The sequence below is a fragment of the Callorhinus ursinus genome, unplaced genomic scaffold, assembly GCF_003265705.2.
Source record: "Callorhinus ursinus isolate GAN/ISIS: 27379988/994484 unplaced genomic scaffold, GSC_fseal_2.0 scaffold34, whole genome shotgun sequence".
NCBI lineage: Eukaryota > Metazoa > Chordata > Mammalia > Carnivora > Otariidae > Callorhinus > Callorhinus ursinus.
In genome coordinates this window covers 8,681,164-8,698,658 of record NW_027397096.1, presented here as the reverse complement: position 1 = coordinate 8,698,658, position 17,495 = coordinate 8,681,164, and the positions used below count along the sequence as shown (strand labels likewise).

General features: G+C 53.1%; 1 protein-coding gene and 1 long non-coding RNA gene across 13 annotated transcripts in view; both read left to right on the top strand.

Annotated features, from left to right (window-relative positions):
* Positions 1-13,113, top strand: part of RFFL (ring finger and FYVE like domain containing E3 ubiquitin protein ligase) — a 61,730-nt gene extending 48,617 nt beyond the window's left edge. For 11 of the 12 annotated variants that reach the window (XM_025851256.2, XM_025851251.2, XM_073879446.1 and 8 more), the window contains 5 exons: positions 3,671-4,081; positions 7,024-7,107; positions 8,061-8,271; positions 9,654-9,677; positions 12,315-13,113. In XM_025851256.2, coding sequence (XP_025707041.1) covers positions 3,671-4,081; positions 7,024-7,107; positions 8,061-8,271; positions 9,654-9,677; positions 12,315-12,496 — 912 coding nt within the window. In that variant the 3' untranslated portion in view covers positions 12,497-13,113. The remainder of the gene's footprint in view (positions 1-3,670; positions 4,082-7,023; positions 7,108-8,060; positions 8,272-9,653; positions 9,678-12,314) is intronic. The other variant, XM_073879452.1, reaches the window with a different exon arrangement.
* A 180-nt stretch (positions 13,114-13,293) lies between these two features.
* LOC141370412 (uncharacterized) lies at positions 13,294-17,316 on the top strand. Its single transcript, XR_012374437.1, has 2 exons — positions 13,294-15,930; positions 16,444-17,316. It is a non-coding gene; the product is annotated as an uncharacterized lncRNA (long non-coding RNA).
* The last annotated feature ends 179 nt before the right edge of the window (positions 17,317-17,495 follow it).

The window sequence follows — 17,495 nt, the reverse complement described above, 5'->3', positions numbered from 1 at the left end:
GATAGAGAGCATGAGAGGGAAGAGGGTCAGAGGGAGAAGCAGACTCCCCGCTGAGCAGAGAGCCCGATGCGGGACTCGATCCCGGGACTCCAGGATCATGACCTGAGCCGAAGGCAGTTGCTTAACCGACTGAGCCACCCAGGCACCCCTCTTCCCATTTTATAGATGAAGAAATTGCTCTATTTCTTTTTAAAGATTTATTTATTTATTTATTTATTTGACAGAGAGAGAGAGAGAGAGAGACAGCGAGAGAGGGAACACAAGCAGGGGGAGTGGGAGAGGGAGAAGCAGGCTTCCCGCTGAGCAGGGAGCCCGTTGCTGGGCTCGATCCCGGGACCTTGGGATCATGACCTGAGCCGAAGGCAGACGCTTAACGACTGAGCCACCCAGGCGCCCCAGAAATTGCTCTATTTAAGGTGGTTGTTTTAAGGACTCCTCAGGTGCATCTAGAGTCTGTTGGGTAGTCATAGATCTTACTGTTTTCATTGTTTTACACTGAGAAGTGCTAGGAACAATTGCTGGCTGAAGTGGCAAAGTAATTAGCATGAAAGGAATAGGAAAGACCTTTGTTTAAATGAGGCAGCGTGAATTTGCCGTAGGTTTGTTTGAACCTTTTTATAAAAATATCATTTATAGTCTGTGGAGTAGGGAACAGAGAAGGAGCAAAGAGGACAGTGATGGTGACCAGGCTCAGGGACCAGCATGCTAAGCATGTTGAAAAGCATGTTGGGGCGCCTGGGTGGCTCAGTCGTTAAGCGTCTGCCTTCGGCTCAGGTCATGATCCCAAGGTCCCGGGATCGAGCCCCGTGTCGGGCTCCCTGCTCCGCGGGAAGCCTGCTTCTCCGTCTCCCTCTGTCTCTGCTTGTGTTCCTGCTCTTGCTATGTCTCTGTCAAATAAATAAAATCTTAGAGAGAGAGAGAAAGAAAGAAGAAAGAGAAAGAAAGAAAAAGAGAGAAGGAGCCTAGAGGAAGGCCAGTGAGGAGGAGCCCCGCCCGGCCGAAGAGTCTGGGGGAGTGCGTGTGTGGCCCGGTAGGAAGAGGGAAGGGCAGAGGCGCAAGGGCGAGCACGCCCCGCAGGTCCCTGACGTTGGTGCGGCCGTTTGCTGCTGGAGGTTTGCGTGTCCTCTCAGTGTGTCTGCAAGCATGTTGGCTCCACTAATTCATCTTTCAGGCCACCTGCTTCCTCAGTCGCGCGCGGTTTGCTCGTGTTGAGACGGATGTTTCCTTCGCGCTTTCTGCCTGTCTGTGTTGGTAGCCGGCTTCTTTGCAAACCGGGAGCGCAGCCTGGAGCGCCGTCCTATCCCTAGAGGCCGTGTTTTGGATGCGGGCCGACTTCAGAGTCCCTGGTGCGCCGGGGGGCGCGGAGAAGCTGGGGTGCTGCCTTTGCGTTCTGGTCCCGCCTCCAATAAGCCGTGCATGTTTGAAGAAAGAATAGAGAGTTGTTTGGATCTAGCTGACGGAGCATCTCAGGGCTTTTTAATTGTGTCAGGCTAGGTCTTGTCAGACTGCATGGACTTGAGTCACGTTCCATGTCCTACAGCGTCTGACACTGAAGCCTCTTCCTTCCACTCTCAGCCATCCTAAACGCGTTTCATTTCCCGATAGAAAAACCTTCGATATAAAGGAACCCCCAAGAGCCCCAAACGTCCAATTTCCACCTGAGTGGCTGCAGGTCCCAGAACCGTTATGATGCTAGTGCAGCCATGCATCCTTTTAAGTCGGCCTCTGAAGATTTTATGGTCTGGCCGTAACTAGAGAGAGTGGAGGGAGCTTGATATGTGTCCTTTCGAAACACCTTTCAGTATCCATAGTCACACCTGGGTGGCGAACATTCTGCCCGTTTCCCTTTCGACACGCAGGACACCTGGACAAAGCTAGGCACCACTGCCTCAGCTGTGCAGACTTCTCCAGCCCCGCACGAGTCTGATTTCGATTATGAGAATCTGTCTCCCGGGCATTCTTGTTAGTTTGCATTCAGTTTTCTCTATTTAGAAAAGAGGGAGCAGAAATAGGTTAATGCTCAAGTCACCAGAGGATGAAAAGTTCTTCATTTCTTTGAAGGACTAGTGAGTGTGCTCCCGGGACCATCCCCGTGTGCCCAGGAATTCTCTCTGCTGTGGGAGTGCGGCCTGCACTCGGCTGGAGCAGAGCTCAGTCAGATGTCACTGTGCAGGCTCAGCCTGTGGTGCGAGAGGCTGAGGATTTGCTTCCTGTGAGTCGAGCAAGCTCTGGTGTGGTGTGGCGTGTGCTGTTGTGTGCCGACTGCGGGCTCTCGTTGTGCGGCTGAGACCCCGCGCGCGCACAAAGGACGAGCTCCCCGATCGGCTCCAGAGGCTCCACCCCTTACCCGCCCCCCCCCCGCCCCCCCGTAGCTGTCTGAGTATTTGTCTTGGATAGGCTGTTCTGTGCCACTGGATTCCCCGCACTCTGAGTGGGCCTTCCTGGGGTCGGGGAGCCTGGGCAAAGCCTCTGTGGATGGGGCACTGGGCGGGGGTTTGGCGATGGAGAGCCAGGCCCTGGACTGGGTCCTGCTGTCGGCTTGGGCGGGGCGGAGTCTGGCAGCATGGCCTGGTGGGAAGGGCGTGACTGTGGGCGTTCCACAGGGACAGGCTTTGAGCGTGAACCCCAGCTCTGCTGGTCCCTGCCCGCCCTTGAGTGCGATGCTTCATCTCTCTAGGCCTCGCTTGCTTTGTCTGAGATAGGGAGGTACATTAATAATTATTAGTGATGTAGTTTTTTTTTAAGATGTTTTATTTTTTATCTGACAGAGGTAGAGTATAGGCAGTGGGGGAGGGGCAGGCAGAAGGAGAAGCAGGCAACCTGCTCAGCAGGGAGCCCAATGCCAGACTGGATCCTAGGACCCCGGGATCATGACCTGAGCCGAAGGCAGACACTTAACCGTCTGAGCCACCCAGGCGCCCCGATGATGTATGTTAATACGTGATACAGTCATAGAGTAATACTTTGCGGGGTTGCTTTGAAAATTAAATGACAAGCTCTCTAGCACCTAGTAGCCTCTCAGTAAATTTAATCAATAATATGAATAATAATCACCATCGTACTTACGCATTTGCTTTCTATTCTCAGCAATAAAGTAGAAAAAAATCATAGTTCAGGATTTGAATCCTGGCTTCCAAAATTAGCTCGCGTTTCCTAACAATAATAATTAAAAGAGTTAATACTTACCCTGAAGAATCATGTGTCACATACGCTAAATGCGTTGTCTCTTAACTGTAGGGCAATCATGAGGTGTAGGTACTGTCATCACCCCCATTTTACAGATGAGGGAACTGAGGGCCAGAGAGACTAAGTTACACACCCAAGATGACACCATAAAGAAATGGAGGAGGCAGACTAAATGAAAATGTGGTTTTTTTTATTAGAATCGAAACCCTCTGTTTCTCTATCTGCAATGAAAAAAGTAAGTCTCAACTGGAATAATGAATGTAGTGTCCTGGATGTGGGCACACAGGTGCCTACGGGGGGGGTCTGCCACCTGTGAGTGGTGTTTACTGAAATCAAGGTAGCTTGCACCCTGATGTACAGGAGGTAGCTTCGTACCAGCAGGAGTGATCAGGGGAGTCCCGCTAGACATGGCGGCCCTGAGCCCCCCTCCCGCTCTGTCTTGTTCTCAGTCTGACATGGTTCCCTCTGCCTTTGGTCTAAGCAGCAGACCTGCCTGGACTGCAAGAAGAATTTCTGCATGACCTGTTCGAGCCAAGTGGGGAACGGCCCCCACCTCTGCCTCCTCTGCCAGCGGTTCCGAGCCACAGCCTTTCGGCGGGAGGAGCTCATGAAGATGAAGGTGAAGGACCTGAGGGACTATCTCAGCCTCCATGACATCTCTACCGAAATGTGCCGGGAGAAAGAGGAGTTGGTGCTCTTGGTGCTTGACCAGCAGCGTGTACTTTCTCAGGAGGGCAGGACTCGTGCTCCCCCCTTGTCCCCCGACTTCCCCGAGCAGCAGGCCTTCCTGGCCCAGGCTCACGCCGGCACAGTACCTCCTACCTCGGCAAGCCTCCCCTCTTCACCCGCACAAGCCACGTCTGTGTCCCCGGCCCCGGCTCAGGAAAGCCAGCAGGTACGCGCCGGTTTGCGGCCCCTGCCTGTGTCTGCCGCTTTGCGGGCTCAGTCTGCTCCCCTGCCTGCACTGCGGCGGGAGGGGGGCGGTATGATTAGGGGAGACCCTTCTGCCTATTGCTGCAGGGATGTTTTCTGGACCTCAGATTCCTGTTTGGGTTTTTTTCAGAGATGATCATGCACGGTACCAGGTAATTTTGTGTTTTTAATACATACCTATCCCAGCTAGTCATTTTTTAAAAACTCGTTCCAGAAACATTTTGAGAAAACTCACTGTTAACTCTCTAAATTTGGTTCTGTTCAGACTGCCCTCTTGCTTACCTTTGTTACGGTCGTCTTAGTGGGTCGGGAACCATCACACGGCACAGAGGGAAAGGCACATGTCGAGGGAAGGGGGGTGGTCATGGCTTCTGTGGCCAGTCATTGCTTGGGCCAGGTCATGGTTGGCACGCTCTCGAACGGGAAGTTGCCTTGTCATCGTCCCGGGAGGGCTCAGAAATGGCCAGCGAAGAGCGGCCCGTTGGCTGGACTGAGAACCGGGCAGGGGCCATGCAGAATGGTGGGTGCCCTCAGAAGGCTCCCGTGGGAGGCGGGGTAGACGCGCAAAGCAGCTGTTGGGCTCCGGTGAGGCCAGGAGACATAACCAGCGCGTGAGGGCTGATGGTGTCCCGTAGATAAGACTTCAGTGCCTCAGTGACCCTTTGGTGTATATGGCTTGGGCCATAGCTGGGGCATTCGGACCAATCTGTCGCTCTTTGGTCACCTCAGGCAAACTTCGAGCCTTCAGCAGTGAAATGGGGCTAGTAATCCCAGGGCAGTGTGGCTCCTGGCAGGCTGTTGGGAGGACTGGCTGGCATGACAGCAGCTCTGAAGAGCTGGGAGCTCCGTCCGGCTGGCGCAGCACCAGGGTTGTGTGCGGCGTGGCTGGCCGCGGCCTCCGGTGTGTGAGCACTGGGTCCCTGATTCAGCTCTGGCGGGCACCGAGGCATAAAGACTGGACCGCACTCTGCTCCCCTGGCGGCCGCGCTGTCCCCAGGCCTGAGGCGAGCTCTGCCTGGCGTCCGCCTCCCGCGCGGGCTTCTCCCTCCGCTCAGTGGAGCACTCCTGTCTGGGGTGGCCCAGGGCGTAACTGGAGGGAATTGTTTTTCCCTGAAGAACCTTCAGGTGGATTTTGCAATGAAAGCAGGGGGTTCTAAACTTCCTGTCGTTAACCAGAAATTCCAAACTTCTGCTACGGGTCCCACGCAGGTGCCAGCTCGCATCCCCTGTCCCGGTGAGATCTGCGTTTGTCAAGCCAGGAGAACAGACGTGGGGAAGTCAAGTGACTTGTGCAGACTACCCGCACCTAGGATGCCAGTCTGCCCAGGGCGCCTGCCCCCCCGAGTTCTTGCCCTTTGCCCCTAGTGCCCTGGCAGTGGGAAAGAAGTGGGTGGAGGAAGCAAAATGGTGGACAGATACTATTTAAGAGATTTTAATTTAGCCAGTAGGCAAACTGAAGAGACGAGAGCATGCTTTGCAGTGGGACATCCAGTTTCTCTTCCTAGGGAAAAAAAAAGGACATACAGAAGCCCTTCCTTAGGAACAGGTTAGGCTCGGAGAGACTTTGTAACTCCAAGGTGACACCAGGAGACTGGTGGGTGCCACATTTCCATAAAGCTAAGGGGAGAGGGTGTGGGATGCATCCCCGTACACATATGCTGTGTGCATGCTTCTCTTACCACTTGGCATTTTGGATGGTGGTGGTGATTTCTACTTTCATTTCCACTATAGTTATGTGCTTCTTCTTTTTAAAGATTTTATTTATTTGACAGAGACACAGCGAGAGAGGGAACACAAGCAGGGGGAGTGGGAGAGGGAGAAGCAGGCTTCCCGCCGAGCAGGGAGCCCGATGTGGGGCTTGATCCCAGGACCCTGAGATCATGACCTGAGCCAAAGGCAGACGCTTAACGACCGAGCCACCCAGGCGCCCCGTTATTTGCCTCTTCTTAACCAGCTCTATGTTAGGCATCCTAATCTGGAATGAGTGGTTGAGGCCATGGGTGACTGGTTTCCTGGGACTGTTCCCTTTATTGGTGTTCCGAGAGTCTAAAGGAAAGGCCTGTGAGCTCAGACATGTCTTTGCTCCGGGCTCATACCAGGCCCTTTGCCTGGAGGGAGCAGTCAGTGAAGAGTGTCTGGTGAGGGGTTTGTGGCTTAAAGGGTGATGGGACGAGGAGGCTCACAGTTTGAACTACTGTTTGGCAAAACCTTTTGAGAAGTTAGCATTCCAAACTCCTTAAGCATAGACATCTGTCTTTATAGTTTTAGGCTAATAGATTCTTAGGTGCATTAAAATAATTTTTGACCAGGCTTCAAGATAGTTCTTAGTACTAGTGAGCGCTGCTGGTTGGAGCCCATTTCTAGAATGTGGGAGCAATGACTGGACAGAGTGGTGAGGGTCTAAGAACTGTTTCCTCCGTATCAGGGGAGGAAGCCAGGGAGATGTAGCGTGGAGGCAGAAAGACATGGTGGGAACGGTCTGTAAGAAAGCGGTGCCCATTGCTGCTCGGGGCAGAGCCCAGGACAGTGGGTGGGAGTTAATGGGGAGGGCGGTGGGGCTCGGTGTCCAGGAGAGACCGGATGGCCGTTAGAGAGCAGTCCTGCAGTGGCGTGGACCTGTGCTCTTCCTCGCGCTTGGCCTGTTCGAACTGAGACCACACTGACGGTGAGCGGCCTCTCATGCCATCCTGGTGGGGAGCAAATTAGCGACCTTCTCGTTTTGGAGTTGAAATCTCTTTGTGTCGCGTCTCTGCCCGACAAAGTCAGTACTAGGGAGCAGGCTTCTGAAATGCTATCGTTTGAGACACCAGGTTCCTGGGGAGATGGGAACGTGTTTGGATGTGGAATGAGCTGGGAAGAGGCCCGCATCTCTGTGCATGTGATGGCACCTTTCTCTTCCCACAGGCCAATGGCCATGTGTCTCAGGACCAAGAGGAGCCCGTCTACCTGGAGAGCACAGCCAGAGCACCTGCTGAGGATGAGACCCAGGTGGGGCCTCTGCTCGGGTCCGTGCCTTTGCGTTTGCTCTTTTCTCTGGTGGTGGTAGGCGGTGATTAGGACCCTCCCAGCGGACTCAGACATGCAGAAAAATCCGTGTGTGATGACAGTCCTACAGTTCTATTGTCAGGGGTGGAGCTTAGTGTTAGCCTTCCAGATTAGCCTTCGAAGCTGTCAGTTGTTATGGCAGAGTGGTGAGCTCCCAGTGGAGACCGGGGAGCCTCGCGGCCCCCTCGTTTCTAGTCTCTTGACTTCCTGTAAGCTGCCGGTGGGCGGGCTCCCGGTGCTGCTGTGCAAATCTTGTTCTTTTCGTCTGCTGCTAGCACACAGTAGCCATCGTCACAGGAAAGAGGTCGGAAAATCAGGAGGAAGGATGAGCAGGGGTCAGGCCTCAGCCGTGGTAGGCCAGCCAGCGGGGCCACAAAGCTGTGGTCGAGGTTGCGCACAGAGGCATGTTCGCCAGGGAAGTCTGCCCCTTCCACAGGGCAGCAGCGGGGAGAGCAGAGACCGGCACCAGGCTTGCTGGTTTCTTGTGCTGCTACATTTAGTCTTTACAGGAACCCGGTGCGGTGGGAGTGCTGGGTCTCCTGTATGGAGGGGCAGACAGGCCGAGGTCGGGGAGCAGCTGGCTCCATAGTGTTTAGCATCAGTCCGTGGAGGAGTCAAAATCAGGGCCATGTGACTCACACCGATGCCCCTTCTACTTGTCCCACTGATGGGTTGGTTGGGGGCTGGCCGTGCCCGAGCCCAGAACCACGGGTCAGGAAGAGACTGTGGCCTCTTTGGCCATGCAGAGCGCCATGCCAGGCACTCTTCCTGCCTCCGCTCCCGCTCTTCTTGAGGTCAGTCCCCGTGGGCACGGCCTAGTGAGTGCTCCGGGGTCCTCGGAGAGAGAGCTTGGGAGGTGAGAGCTGAGCCCACCAATCCCACCATTGCCATTGCAGTCTGTCGACTCAGAGGACAGCTTCGTCCCGGGCCGGCGGGCCTCTCTGTCTGACCTGACTGACCTGGAGGACATTGAAGGTCTGACCGTGCGGCAGCTGAAAGAGATCCTGGCGCGCAACTTCGTCAACTACAAGGGCTGCTGCGAGAAGTGGGAGCTGATGGAGAGGGTGACGCGGCTGTACAAGGACCAGAAGGGGCTCCAGCACCTGGGTGAGGCGCTGTCCAGGGGGCACTTGCTCTCGTTCTGCAGCCTGACGGCATGGCCTGACTTGGTTTCCGTGCGCTTAGCCAAGCAAGGAGTCACCTTCCACCTTGGCACCGGCTAATAATAGCTGCTATTTGAAGTTGAGTGCCAGGACCAGGCTAGGCTCCGTAAACATTTATTCAGTCCTCAGGGTGGCCTGTGAAATAGGCATTATTAGCACTACCCGCCCCCCCCCTTTTAAGATTTATTTATTTGAGGGAAAGAGAGAGCATGCGTGTAGGGGGAGGGGCAGAGGGAAAGGATCTCAAGTGGACTCCTCGCTGAGTGTGGAGCCCAACACGGGGCTCAGTCTCACCACCCTGAGATCATGGCCTGAGCCGAAACCAAGAGTGGACGCTCAACTGACTGAGCCACCCAGGCGCCCCTGGCATTACCCTTTTATTGTAGAGCCTGGGTTTCACTGAAGATTTCCTGGACTGAGTCCGTAGCCTTTCCCACCCCTGTCACCCTGCCATCCCCGCTAGTACCTCAGCAGTACTGTTCTCAACAGTTGGGAGATGGAGAGGTGAACCCATGGCACAAGGGAAATAGATCTATGCTGCCTGAGCCTGGGCTTTCCCTATGGTCATTTCCCAAAGCATTCTACACAGTATCATTTTTAGGCGATGCCCAATAAGGTAAGTTGTCTAGGTTTGTGGTTAATTGAGTTTGGGGAAAAAAAACCCAGATCTTCCTGGTAGATAGGAAAGGCAGAGAAGTCCTGCAGAAGAGGAGTGTGTTTGACTGTTTTAAACTAATTTCCTAAAATTTTACCCAGAACCTTCCCCTCTCCCCGACTGATTTAGCTCCTGCAATCAGCATTTTGATTCCTTGCCTGCTGTTAGTGGTTAAGTCCGATTCCAGGCTCTCCTCTCTCATCCCACTGGTTCATCAGAGTTGGGATGTCTGACCAGTCCTCTAGTCAGACTCACTTCCCTTTGGGGCTGTCCCCAGAATCTCCATAGCGTTGTGAGGTCCTGGGGAACAGGACATGGCCCCACCGGGGCACTCCATCCAGACTCCTTGGCTGACTGGAACAGCCGGTTCTAACGCGGGCTTCAGAAGCGATAGAAGAGGGTACTGTGCCCGTGCAGTGTCCTGCCTACGTGGCAGTGTTGTTCACGCGCGCCGGCGGAATCCGTTTCTCTTAAGACCGGATCAGACACACCGGCAGGGGCTGTGCGCGAGCTCTCAGCATGTGAGGGGAGGGCGTGCGTCCGGCCGGGCTCTCCGCCAGCCGGGTCCCCAGGCCAGGGAAACAGTCCGAGGGCGGCAGTTAGACGGGCTGGTGGGAGACTTTGCTCACGCTGTCACATATGCAGACCTCTTCTTTCTCTTTCCTTTTCAGTGTGTGGTGCTGAAGACCAAAACGGTATGTAGTTGCTTCTGCTTGGGACCATGCTTAGGCTCTGAGCTCTGTGGTCCTTCCCTTCTGCCAACCCTGCTTCCTCTTAGCAGTCTAAGAATTCTGAGCGTAGTGGCGTCGAGAGAGTGAGCTGGGGGAAATGCACAGGGAAGCAGGGCTTCTCAGCATCTTTAAAAATTCTCATTCTTGCCTCACCAGGAAGGGTGAAGAGTGGCAGACCCAGGGACAGCTTGATTTGCAGGTCTCGGGGCTGCCAGAGCTCGGGAGTGAGCATTTGTAAAATATTTAGCAAAGTGAGTGATGGCCATGTGTCGCATCCGGTTCATTTTTCATACCCCTGCTGCTACGGCACTCCTTCCCTTACGGTTTTCACTCTGTTTTGGTCCGAGTGGGGAGGGTCTCTGTGGACCTTCAGGGAGATCACTTGGGATGCTTGACAACTTCTGGTACCAACCAGAAAGAAAGGGAGGTGACCTGAGCCTTGTTTGTACAGGGCTGGGCGGTGGCTAGAGCTGCTCTGGAGACAGAGCAGGAAAGGGGTCACCTGTGTGCTCTCTGGACACGAGGCGCATATACCACCTCAGCTGCTACGCACCCATCAGTGTGTTCAAGACCACCAGGGGGCCTTCGGGGACCCCAGGACGCACTGCAGGCATCTGGCTGGGTCTGGGCTTCGTTCTAAAATACCTTCTATCTTTTTGAAAGCTTCAAGGCTGTGTGGTTGTGAGCTCTTCCCCCAAGAGAGAATGTTCTCAGAGTAGCGTTGGGGGCCTGCAAACCATTTTAAAACTTTCAGAAGACTCCAAATTTGTTATTTGGCAAAAAGGCCTTTTGCTCAGAATGGGGCAGTCTTCCAGCTGTTAAATCCTGAAGAGTTGATTTCTTAGCTCCCCAAAACCCTTGTGGGTTCTAGTCCCCCACCCAGTACCAAGATCGGGCTGTTCCACTTGCTGTCTTCCCTTCTTTTTTGATTCCCTGGGGGAATACTGGTAACTGAGTCGGTTGAGTCTGTTATTCCTAAGAAAATTAATATGATATTCTATAATTCACTCCAGTTCAGTTATAGGTACAGTTCAGCCCTTTTCCAAACCCCTGTTAGGGCCAACAGCTGCTCCAGAGGGGTAAATCGGTTTCACTGCCTTTCACAGCTAGCCCCCCTAAGTGTTGACTTTTTGAATAGTCTAGGAAGCAGAAGAAAGTGCCGGGCAGCAGAGTACAGAGAATTCCCCTGTGGAGTGGGACAGGTGACTGGTACGAAGCCAGCTCCCTACTTATGGCTGCTCCCTGGTTCAGGCTACAATTTATAAAGATTTTATTATTTTGAGAGAATGAGAGAGCAAGTGTACAGGGTAGGGGGATGGGCAGAGAGGGGAAGGGAGAGGGAAAAAAATCTCAAGCCGACTCAGCACTGAGCGTGGAGCCCCAGCTGGGGCTTCAGGCCACCATTTAAAACCTGCTGGGGATGGCTAGGTCTTTGGACATGAAGGTGGTTCTGTTCGCACTAAAGTGGGGTACTGGCCATGCCCTCCGCACCTCCCCGCTCACGTAAGCCAGCTAGCTGTTACTGAGAACTCTGTGCCCTGAGCAGTTAATACTGATTTGAGAGTCCCTGTCGTCAGGCCTCTTGCCCAGAAGGCCTGCCTGCCTGGATTTGAATCCTGGCTCTGCTCAGCAGCTGTGTGCCCTTGGGCAAGCCACTTAACTCCTTGGCCTCAGTGGCCTCAAGGCTATAAAACGAGTAGTAAGAGTACCTACTTCGTAGTTTTCACGAGGATTCAAAGAGTTAAAATATGCAAGACTCTTAGGACCCTGCCTGGCACAGCATTCTACAAATGTGAGCTGTTCGGAGTCCCTTGGGAGGTGTTCATTTATCAGACATTTCGAGAACCCCTGCCACGTGATTGGCATTTTCGGGATTCAAAGAGGAAGATCTGACCTCAGAGCATCCAACAAATACTAAGTATATAGTTGCAGAAATTGAGCGAATTGGTTGAATTAAGGAGCGCATAGAGTCATGGGGGAGCTAAGAAGTTAGACATTTTAATTCCATGTGAGAAGCTGGTGTGGGGGTAGCACAGAAGAGGGAGCCGTGATCTCTGCTGGGCTCTTCCACCAGGAAGCCTCCTCAGAGGAAGCCCTGGGGAAGGTTGTGGGACAGCACAGGGGCCCCCCAGGACCCTTGGCTGTATTCAGTTGGGGATAGGTTTACTGAGAAGCCTTGCGATCCTTCATGAACCATTCACTACAGTTCCCTTTGTATCACATTTTTTAGAAACAGTTTTTATCTTTTCAGCATGTTCTGCCTCGGGGGATAATGAGTCCCTAAGTGCCACTTACTCACATTACAGCCTCAACTGTCTGAAAATTCTTTGAAGCCTTGAGGACTCTGCCTTATTTAGCTGTCCTGTTCTGGGTTGTATTTGATCTCCACGTACTTTGTTCTGCACCTCTACAGCCTGACCAGTAGAGGTGTGGATGAAACAAGGAACGGGGGCCTGATACCTGGAGTTCTAGCTGAGGGCAGTGTGTGGATTTGGGGGTGTGTCCGCAGCATGCCCCTTCTCTCCGTCCTCCGTCCCCCCACCGCCCCCTGCACTTACGGGCTTCTCTTCCCTCCACCCCTTCTCTGCCCTGTTTGTCCAGATGGAGCGGTGCCGCCCAGCATGGAGGAGAACCTGTGCAGGATCTGCATGGACTCACCCATTGACTGTGTCCTGCTAGAGTGCGGCCACATGGTCACCTGCACCAAGTGCGGCAAGCGCATGAACGAGTGTCCCATCTGCCGGCAGTACGTGATCCGAGCCGTGCACGTCTTCCGATCCTGAGGGCTGGCGCCGGCTTCTTCAGTGCCTTACAGGGATGGAGCTGGAAGGGTCTGGGCTCCAGATTGGCTAGCTTGCAGAGGGGCAGGCTAACAAGAAAATCTTCGAGCAAAGATGCGGTCACCTCTGGGCATGCCTGTCCTGCCTCGGCGGCACACCTCTCAGCCGGCGGAGCCCGAGGCTGGTGGGAACTGGTACAGATCGCGTGGGCAAGTCCCTGGTTCCAGTGATCTTGGGGTAATGATGGTAATTGATGAAGAGAGGATTTTTCCAGAACTTGGACCAGATCTTCCTCCCTTCCTCTGTAAACTTAACAGTTTTCCCCTTCCCCCTGCACCCCAGCCATCCCTGAGCCGCCTATCTGCATTCCAACCGTCAGAAGTCCTGGTAGAAATGGTTCTCTTCCGCCCCAGCACATTTGGATTTCTTTCTGGTCTCTCTGGCTTTCTGTGCTTTAACCAGCTTTGCTAGTCTCTTGCTGCATTGCCTAACATTCGTTTCTTCAGATCAAAAAGATGTTAGCTTACCAGACCAATAGTGATCCTCCTTAGGACTAAATTTGGACCAGTAAACTTTCTCTGGTGAGAAATGAAACACAAATGCTATTGAAAAATTTCAAAGTCATTTACAGGTTGCTTCCTTAAGTGCTGGGATTGGAAGCAGTTGAGTCTCCTGACCGAACCTTGGGAGCCAGCAAAGAAAGCATCTGCAGGGAAGTTTGAGTCGTGTGTGTGAGATGGCCCGGGGATCATCTCTGCTGCTCTTAGGGCCTGTGCGCCATCCTTAATTTTAGTTTAGGGCCTGTGCACCATCCTTAATTTTAGTTTATGAGAAAAGGGAAAGTTTTGGGTGGAAGCAGTGGCTTCCTGCTTAACTTTGACTTCTCCATCACAAAGGAATTGCAAACGACTTTCCCCAGAGAATGAAGTCCTCTTCCCCACGGAGGTTTTAAACAGGGTCTCACTGAAGGCATAAAGACTAAGGTGAGGAGCCTTGCTCTTCTCTAGCCACACTTTTTGTGAAGTTCCTGGAGACCAAAACTGAACAGCTAAGGGGTATCTGAAGGTACTGAATGAGACTGGATTCAGCCCTGGGGCACACAGCTCCAAGTCTTAATTCCCCAGGTTAGTGGGGACTCCCTGCTCCCATTTCCTTTCTCAGCCTACTGACTTGAGGGCAGGTCTGGAAGAAGCATTCTCCAGGCCCTTTAGGAAAGACCGTACAATGAGTTGGATATTCTCAAACCCTCTTAGGGTGGTTCTACCACTGGAAGAGCCAAAGGGCTTAAGTTTGCTGGAGAAGCTTAGCCAAGAACAGACACATGCTATCAGAAGGAGCTGTGTGGGCTGCCATTACCTGTGGGTGAGCTACGCAACCCCAATGCACCTGAGGGCCTTGGCAGGCCACCCCGCACCCCATCCCATCCCTGCTATGCAGTCAAGTTCTCTCAGACTGGAACCAGTCAGGATGTTGGAAAACAGTGGGAAACCTCCAAGGGGACCTGCTTATTGGTACAGACATACTTTGGCTTTCCCCCATCATCAACCATTGTTCCCCTTCGGAGGAATGAAATTTATTTCGTAAAGTAGTTGTCAGTTGCACACTGGGCCACTTACCTCGACATCATACCAAGTCCTGGATGATTTGATTCTGGGACAGCCTTTGTAGGAATCGGGCGAATCGAGAGAGAGGACTGCTTAGAGGACGTTTCACCTTTTTGCTGGACATAGTACATACTACAGTTTACAATGCCTACCAGTTTAGCAGAGGATTCAGCTACTTCTCGATTCCGCTGTGAAACAGGTCTCTCTCTGTATAATGCAACTCAGTTACGATCTAGTCATAACTTCAGGGCAGAAGCTGGCTCTTTCCCTACTTAAAACTTTTCACTGCTGAGGCCTTAGCTCTCCCTACCTCCCACATTCCCTCCTAGACAGAAGTTAAAAATAATATCCTGAAGGTTGTTTAGTAACCTCAGTAAGAATTAGAACTGGTATCATTTACTCAGTTTGGAGAAAGAACTTGCCCCTCAATCTCTTTTGGTGAAGGTTTCCATTCAGGAAAAAAAGTGTCTAACAACGCTGATTTGTTGTTATTCATCATTATTACACCAAATAAAGGCTGGGATCCCATTTCAGTTCCTATCTAACCTAGGTAGAAAACTTTTTATCTGAGTGCTCTCCCTTGCCCCTCATGGATCCTTGGTCTTAATTATCATGCAACATCTTAATTCTTCCAGTTACTCTGTAGCTTTGGCTGTGATTGTTCTGAGATTTCATTTGAGACTTGTTTTAAGACTTGGGAGAGCCGACTGGTTCATAATGCCTTGGAATGGCTGGATCCGAGCTAGTAACAATAAGCTGTACGGGAATCCGTGCACTATGTTGTACGAATTTGAAATCTTTCAGATGTGGCTTATATTAAGATTCTCTCAGACTTCCTTGGGTGTTAAACCCAAATGTGTATTTTTTTTGTTACAGAGCTCTGCTTTATAATTTTGTAATAAAATTTCACTACAGATGCCTGTCTGATCTGGTGGAGGACACCAGAGGTCTGACAGTTAAGACTGACAAGAGAGTTGACAGACCACAGGCTGGTCCCAGGCTCCTGAGAGACCGCATTAGTTGTGGAGGTGCTTGGGCCATGTGGCCATGTGGCCATTCCCGTTCCAACAGATGAGGAAACGGAAGTTCGGTCGTGTTTTGACTTGCTCGAGATCTCACAACTAGGACGTGGGAGCTGCCATGGCATAGCCTAGAGGATGGGAACTGTGTAGCAAAAGGACCAGCCTTAAGACCAAGGAAGAAACACCAAGTGAGGTCAGACGTTGACACTTATCGTGTAGAGATGGGCCTTAAAGATGTGGGTAGAGCGGACTCGGAGGCCAGCCAGCGTGCTCAGTTAAGTCTTCAGGTGACCCTGGGAGACCAATGGTAGCTTTCGGATACAGCTGCACAGCTGGTGTGCGCACGGGCCTGTGTGGGGAGAGCTTGATTATGTGCAGATCTGCCTTGGAACTTGAGGGGAGAAGAGGAAGGAACCTTGCCCAGAGGCTGTGAAGGCTGGAGGCTGAGCTGCAGCACTCTGGCCTCCTTGTTCTGTGCGGCTGACCCGCTGGGCACCCAGGACGACCTGCCGTCCACTGCCAACCAGCAGCGTGAAAACAAAGGCTCAAAGGAGGGCAGGCCTCGAGCACGGTGCTGGGGAGGTTTAAGATGCTGTTGCCTGTGGGGGGGGGGGGGGGGGGCGGTAATCCGTGGAAATACAGGATTGTAGACAATATAATCTCAGCAGCAAAGAAAAACACGCCTGAAAAAGACCGGAAGGAAAGAGACCGAACACCTTGAACAGGGAACTGGAGAACACACCCAGCAAGGCCGCGCCACTCCTGAGCTGCTCCCACACGGCTGCCGGGGCTGCGGTGGTGCACCCTGAGTGTAAGCCGCCAGTCAGGGCAGGGGGGCTGGGTCTAGGGCAGCCGGGTCAAAGGGCAGTGACAGTGTCCTTTGGCAGAATCCTAAGGGAAACGCTTTGTTCTGCTGCCCGGTCTGGCGGCTCGGCCTGAGGAGGGTGGAGCGGGGATGGAAATTTATGTAGGTCAGCGCTTGGAGGAGGAGCGGTTTTGTCTCCACAAAGGGTGGATCGAAGACGGTCTTGCTCCCCGTCCTCACGCTAGACTGAACGGTGCCTATTCAAAAACACCAGCGTGCTGGGCCAGAGTCAGGGCAGTACCAACCCCTCCTGTCCCTTCCTCCCATTTTAGCCGGCAGGTAGAGACCCAGATCGGGTCAGAGCTGGCCCCCGGGCTGACTGGCCAGCAGCCTCCCGGCGGAGTACTACCTCAGCCGAGCACACTGGAGGAGGGCCAGGGGAGGCAGTGGTCCTCAATCTTAGAGGCCCAGACACAAAAGCGTGTTCCAGAGGTTGAGTCTCATTACCTTAACTCACAGGAGATGGACAAACGAGCATGGCGACCTGTTGACAGCAAGAAAAAAAGAGAACAGACTCTCACGAGTCAGCAGAACTGAACTCCAGGGAGCCAGTCTGTGAGGAGGGGACCACCTGGGGGGCCTGCCCCAGCTGGGAGTGCGACAGCGACAGGCCGGCATGCGGCCGTGGCGGGGCCCTGCCAGGAGCCGGGGAGAGAAGAGGCCCGGGCCCTGCTTGACACGACTGTGTGCCAGGCCCCGTGCCGGGTGCTTCACGTAAGGTAGCCTGAGTTCGTCTGCTCTTGGAAGCAGCCTGCAGATCCGGGGGCGGACAGAGGCCCCCATGTTGAGTAACTCAGATGTGAACCAGGCCCGGCCCGGCCCCGCACTGGCCAAGGGGCAGTTCGTAGCCACACGTGACCATGTTAAGGCTGAAGTAAAACCAGAACTTCAGTTCCTCAATTGTGTCAGCTGCTAAGCACCTGACGTGTGGCTACGTGTGGCTAAGTGTGCCTAGTTTCTTTTGGCCAGTGAAGATTTACAGGGTGTTTCCATTGCCACAGAAAGTTCTACTGAACAGCACTCCTCTCCACGAAACTGTTTGCCTTTTATTCCAATAAACCAGCCTCGGGTGGCACAGGAGCCTTTCTTGGTAAGGAGGCTGTATAGGTTTTGTCCTCGAGTGGGTTTTTTTAATCTTAAAGACCAGTCTTGTTTCCAGATTTGGGGGAGGCAGAGCCTCCTGGAGTCCTATATCCCTCAGAGGAGTAGCTCTAATAACCTCCCTTTTCTTTATAAAGGACCCGTTTTCCTACCTGATCCTGGTTCCCTCCCTTCAAACCGGGACCCACACCCTGTAAGAGGAGAACACAGAGAATAAAGTCATAAAATTCATTTTGTTTTCTTTCAAAGGAGCCTTCATTCCTGGCGGAAAGGGCCAAGCTGAATACAAGTCCTGCCAAATAGAAGCAGCATTTCTGAAGGCAGTCTTTTAAATACAACTTTAAAAGGAGCCTGCAAGTAAAGGGGCAGGTGGCTCTGCGGACAGAGCTTCAACAGCTCAGCGTCGCTCC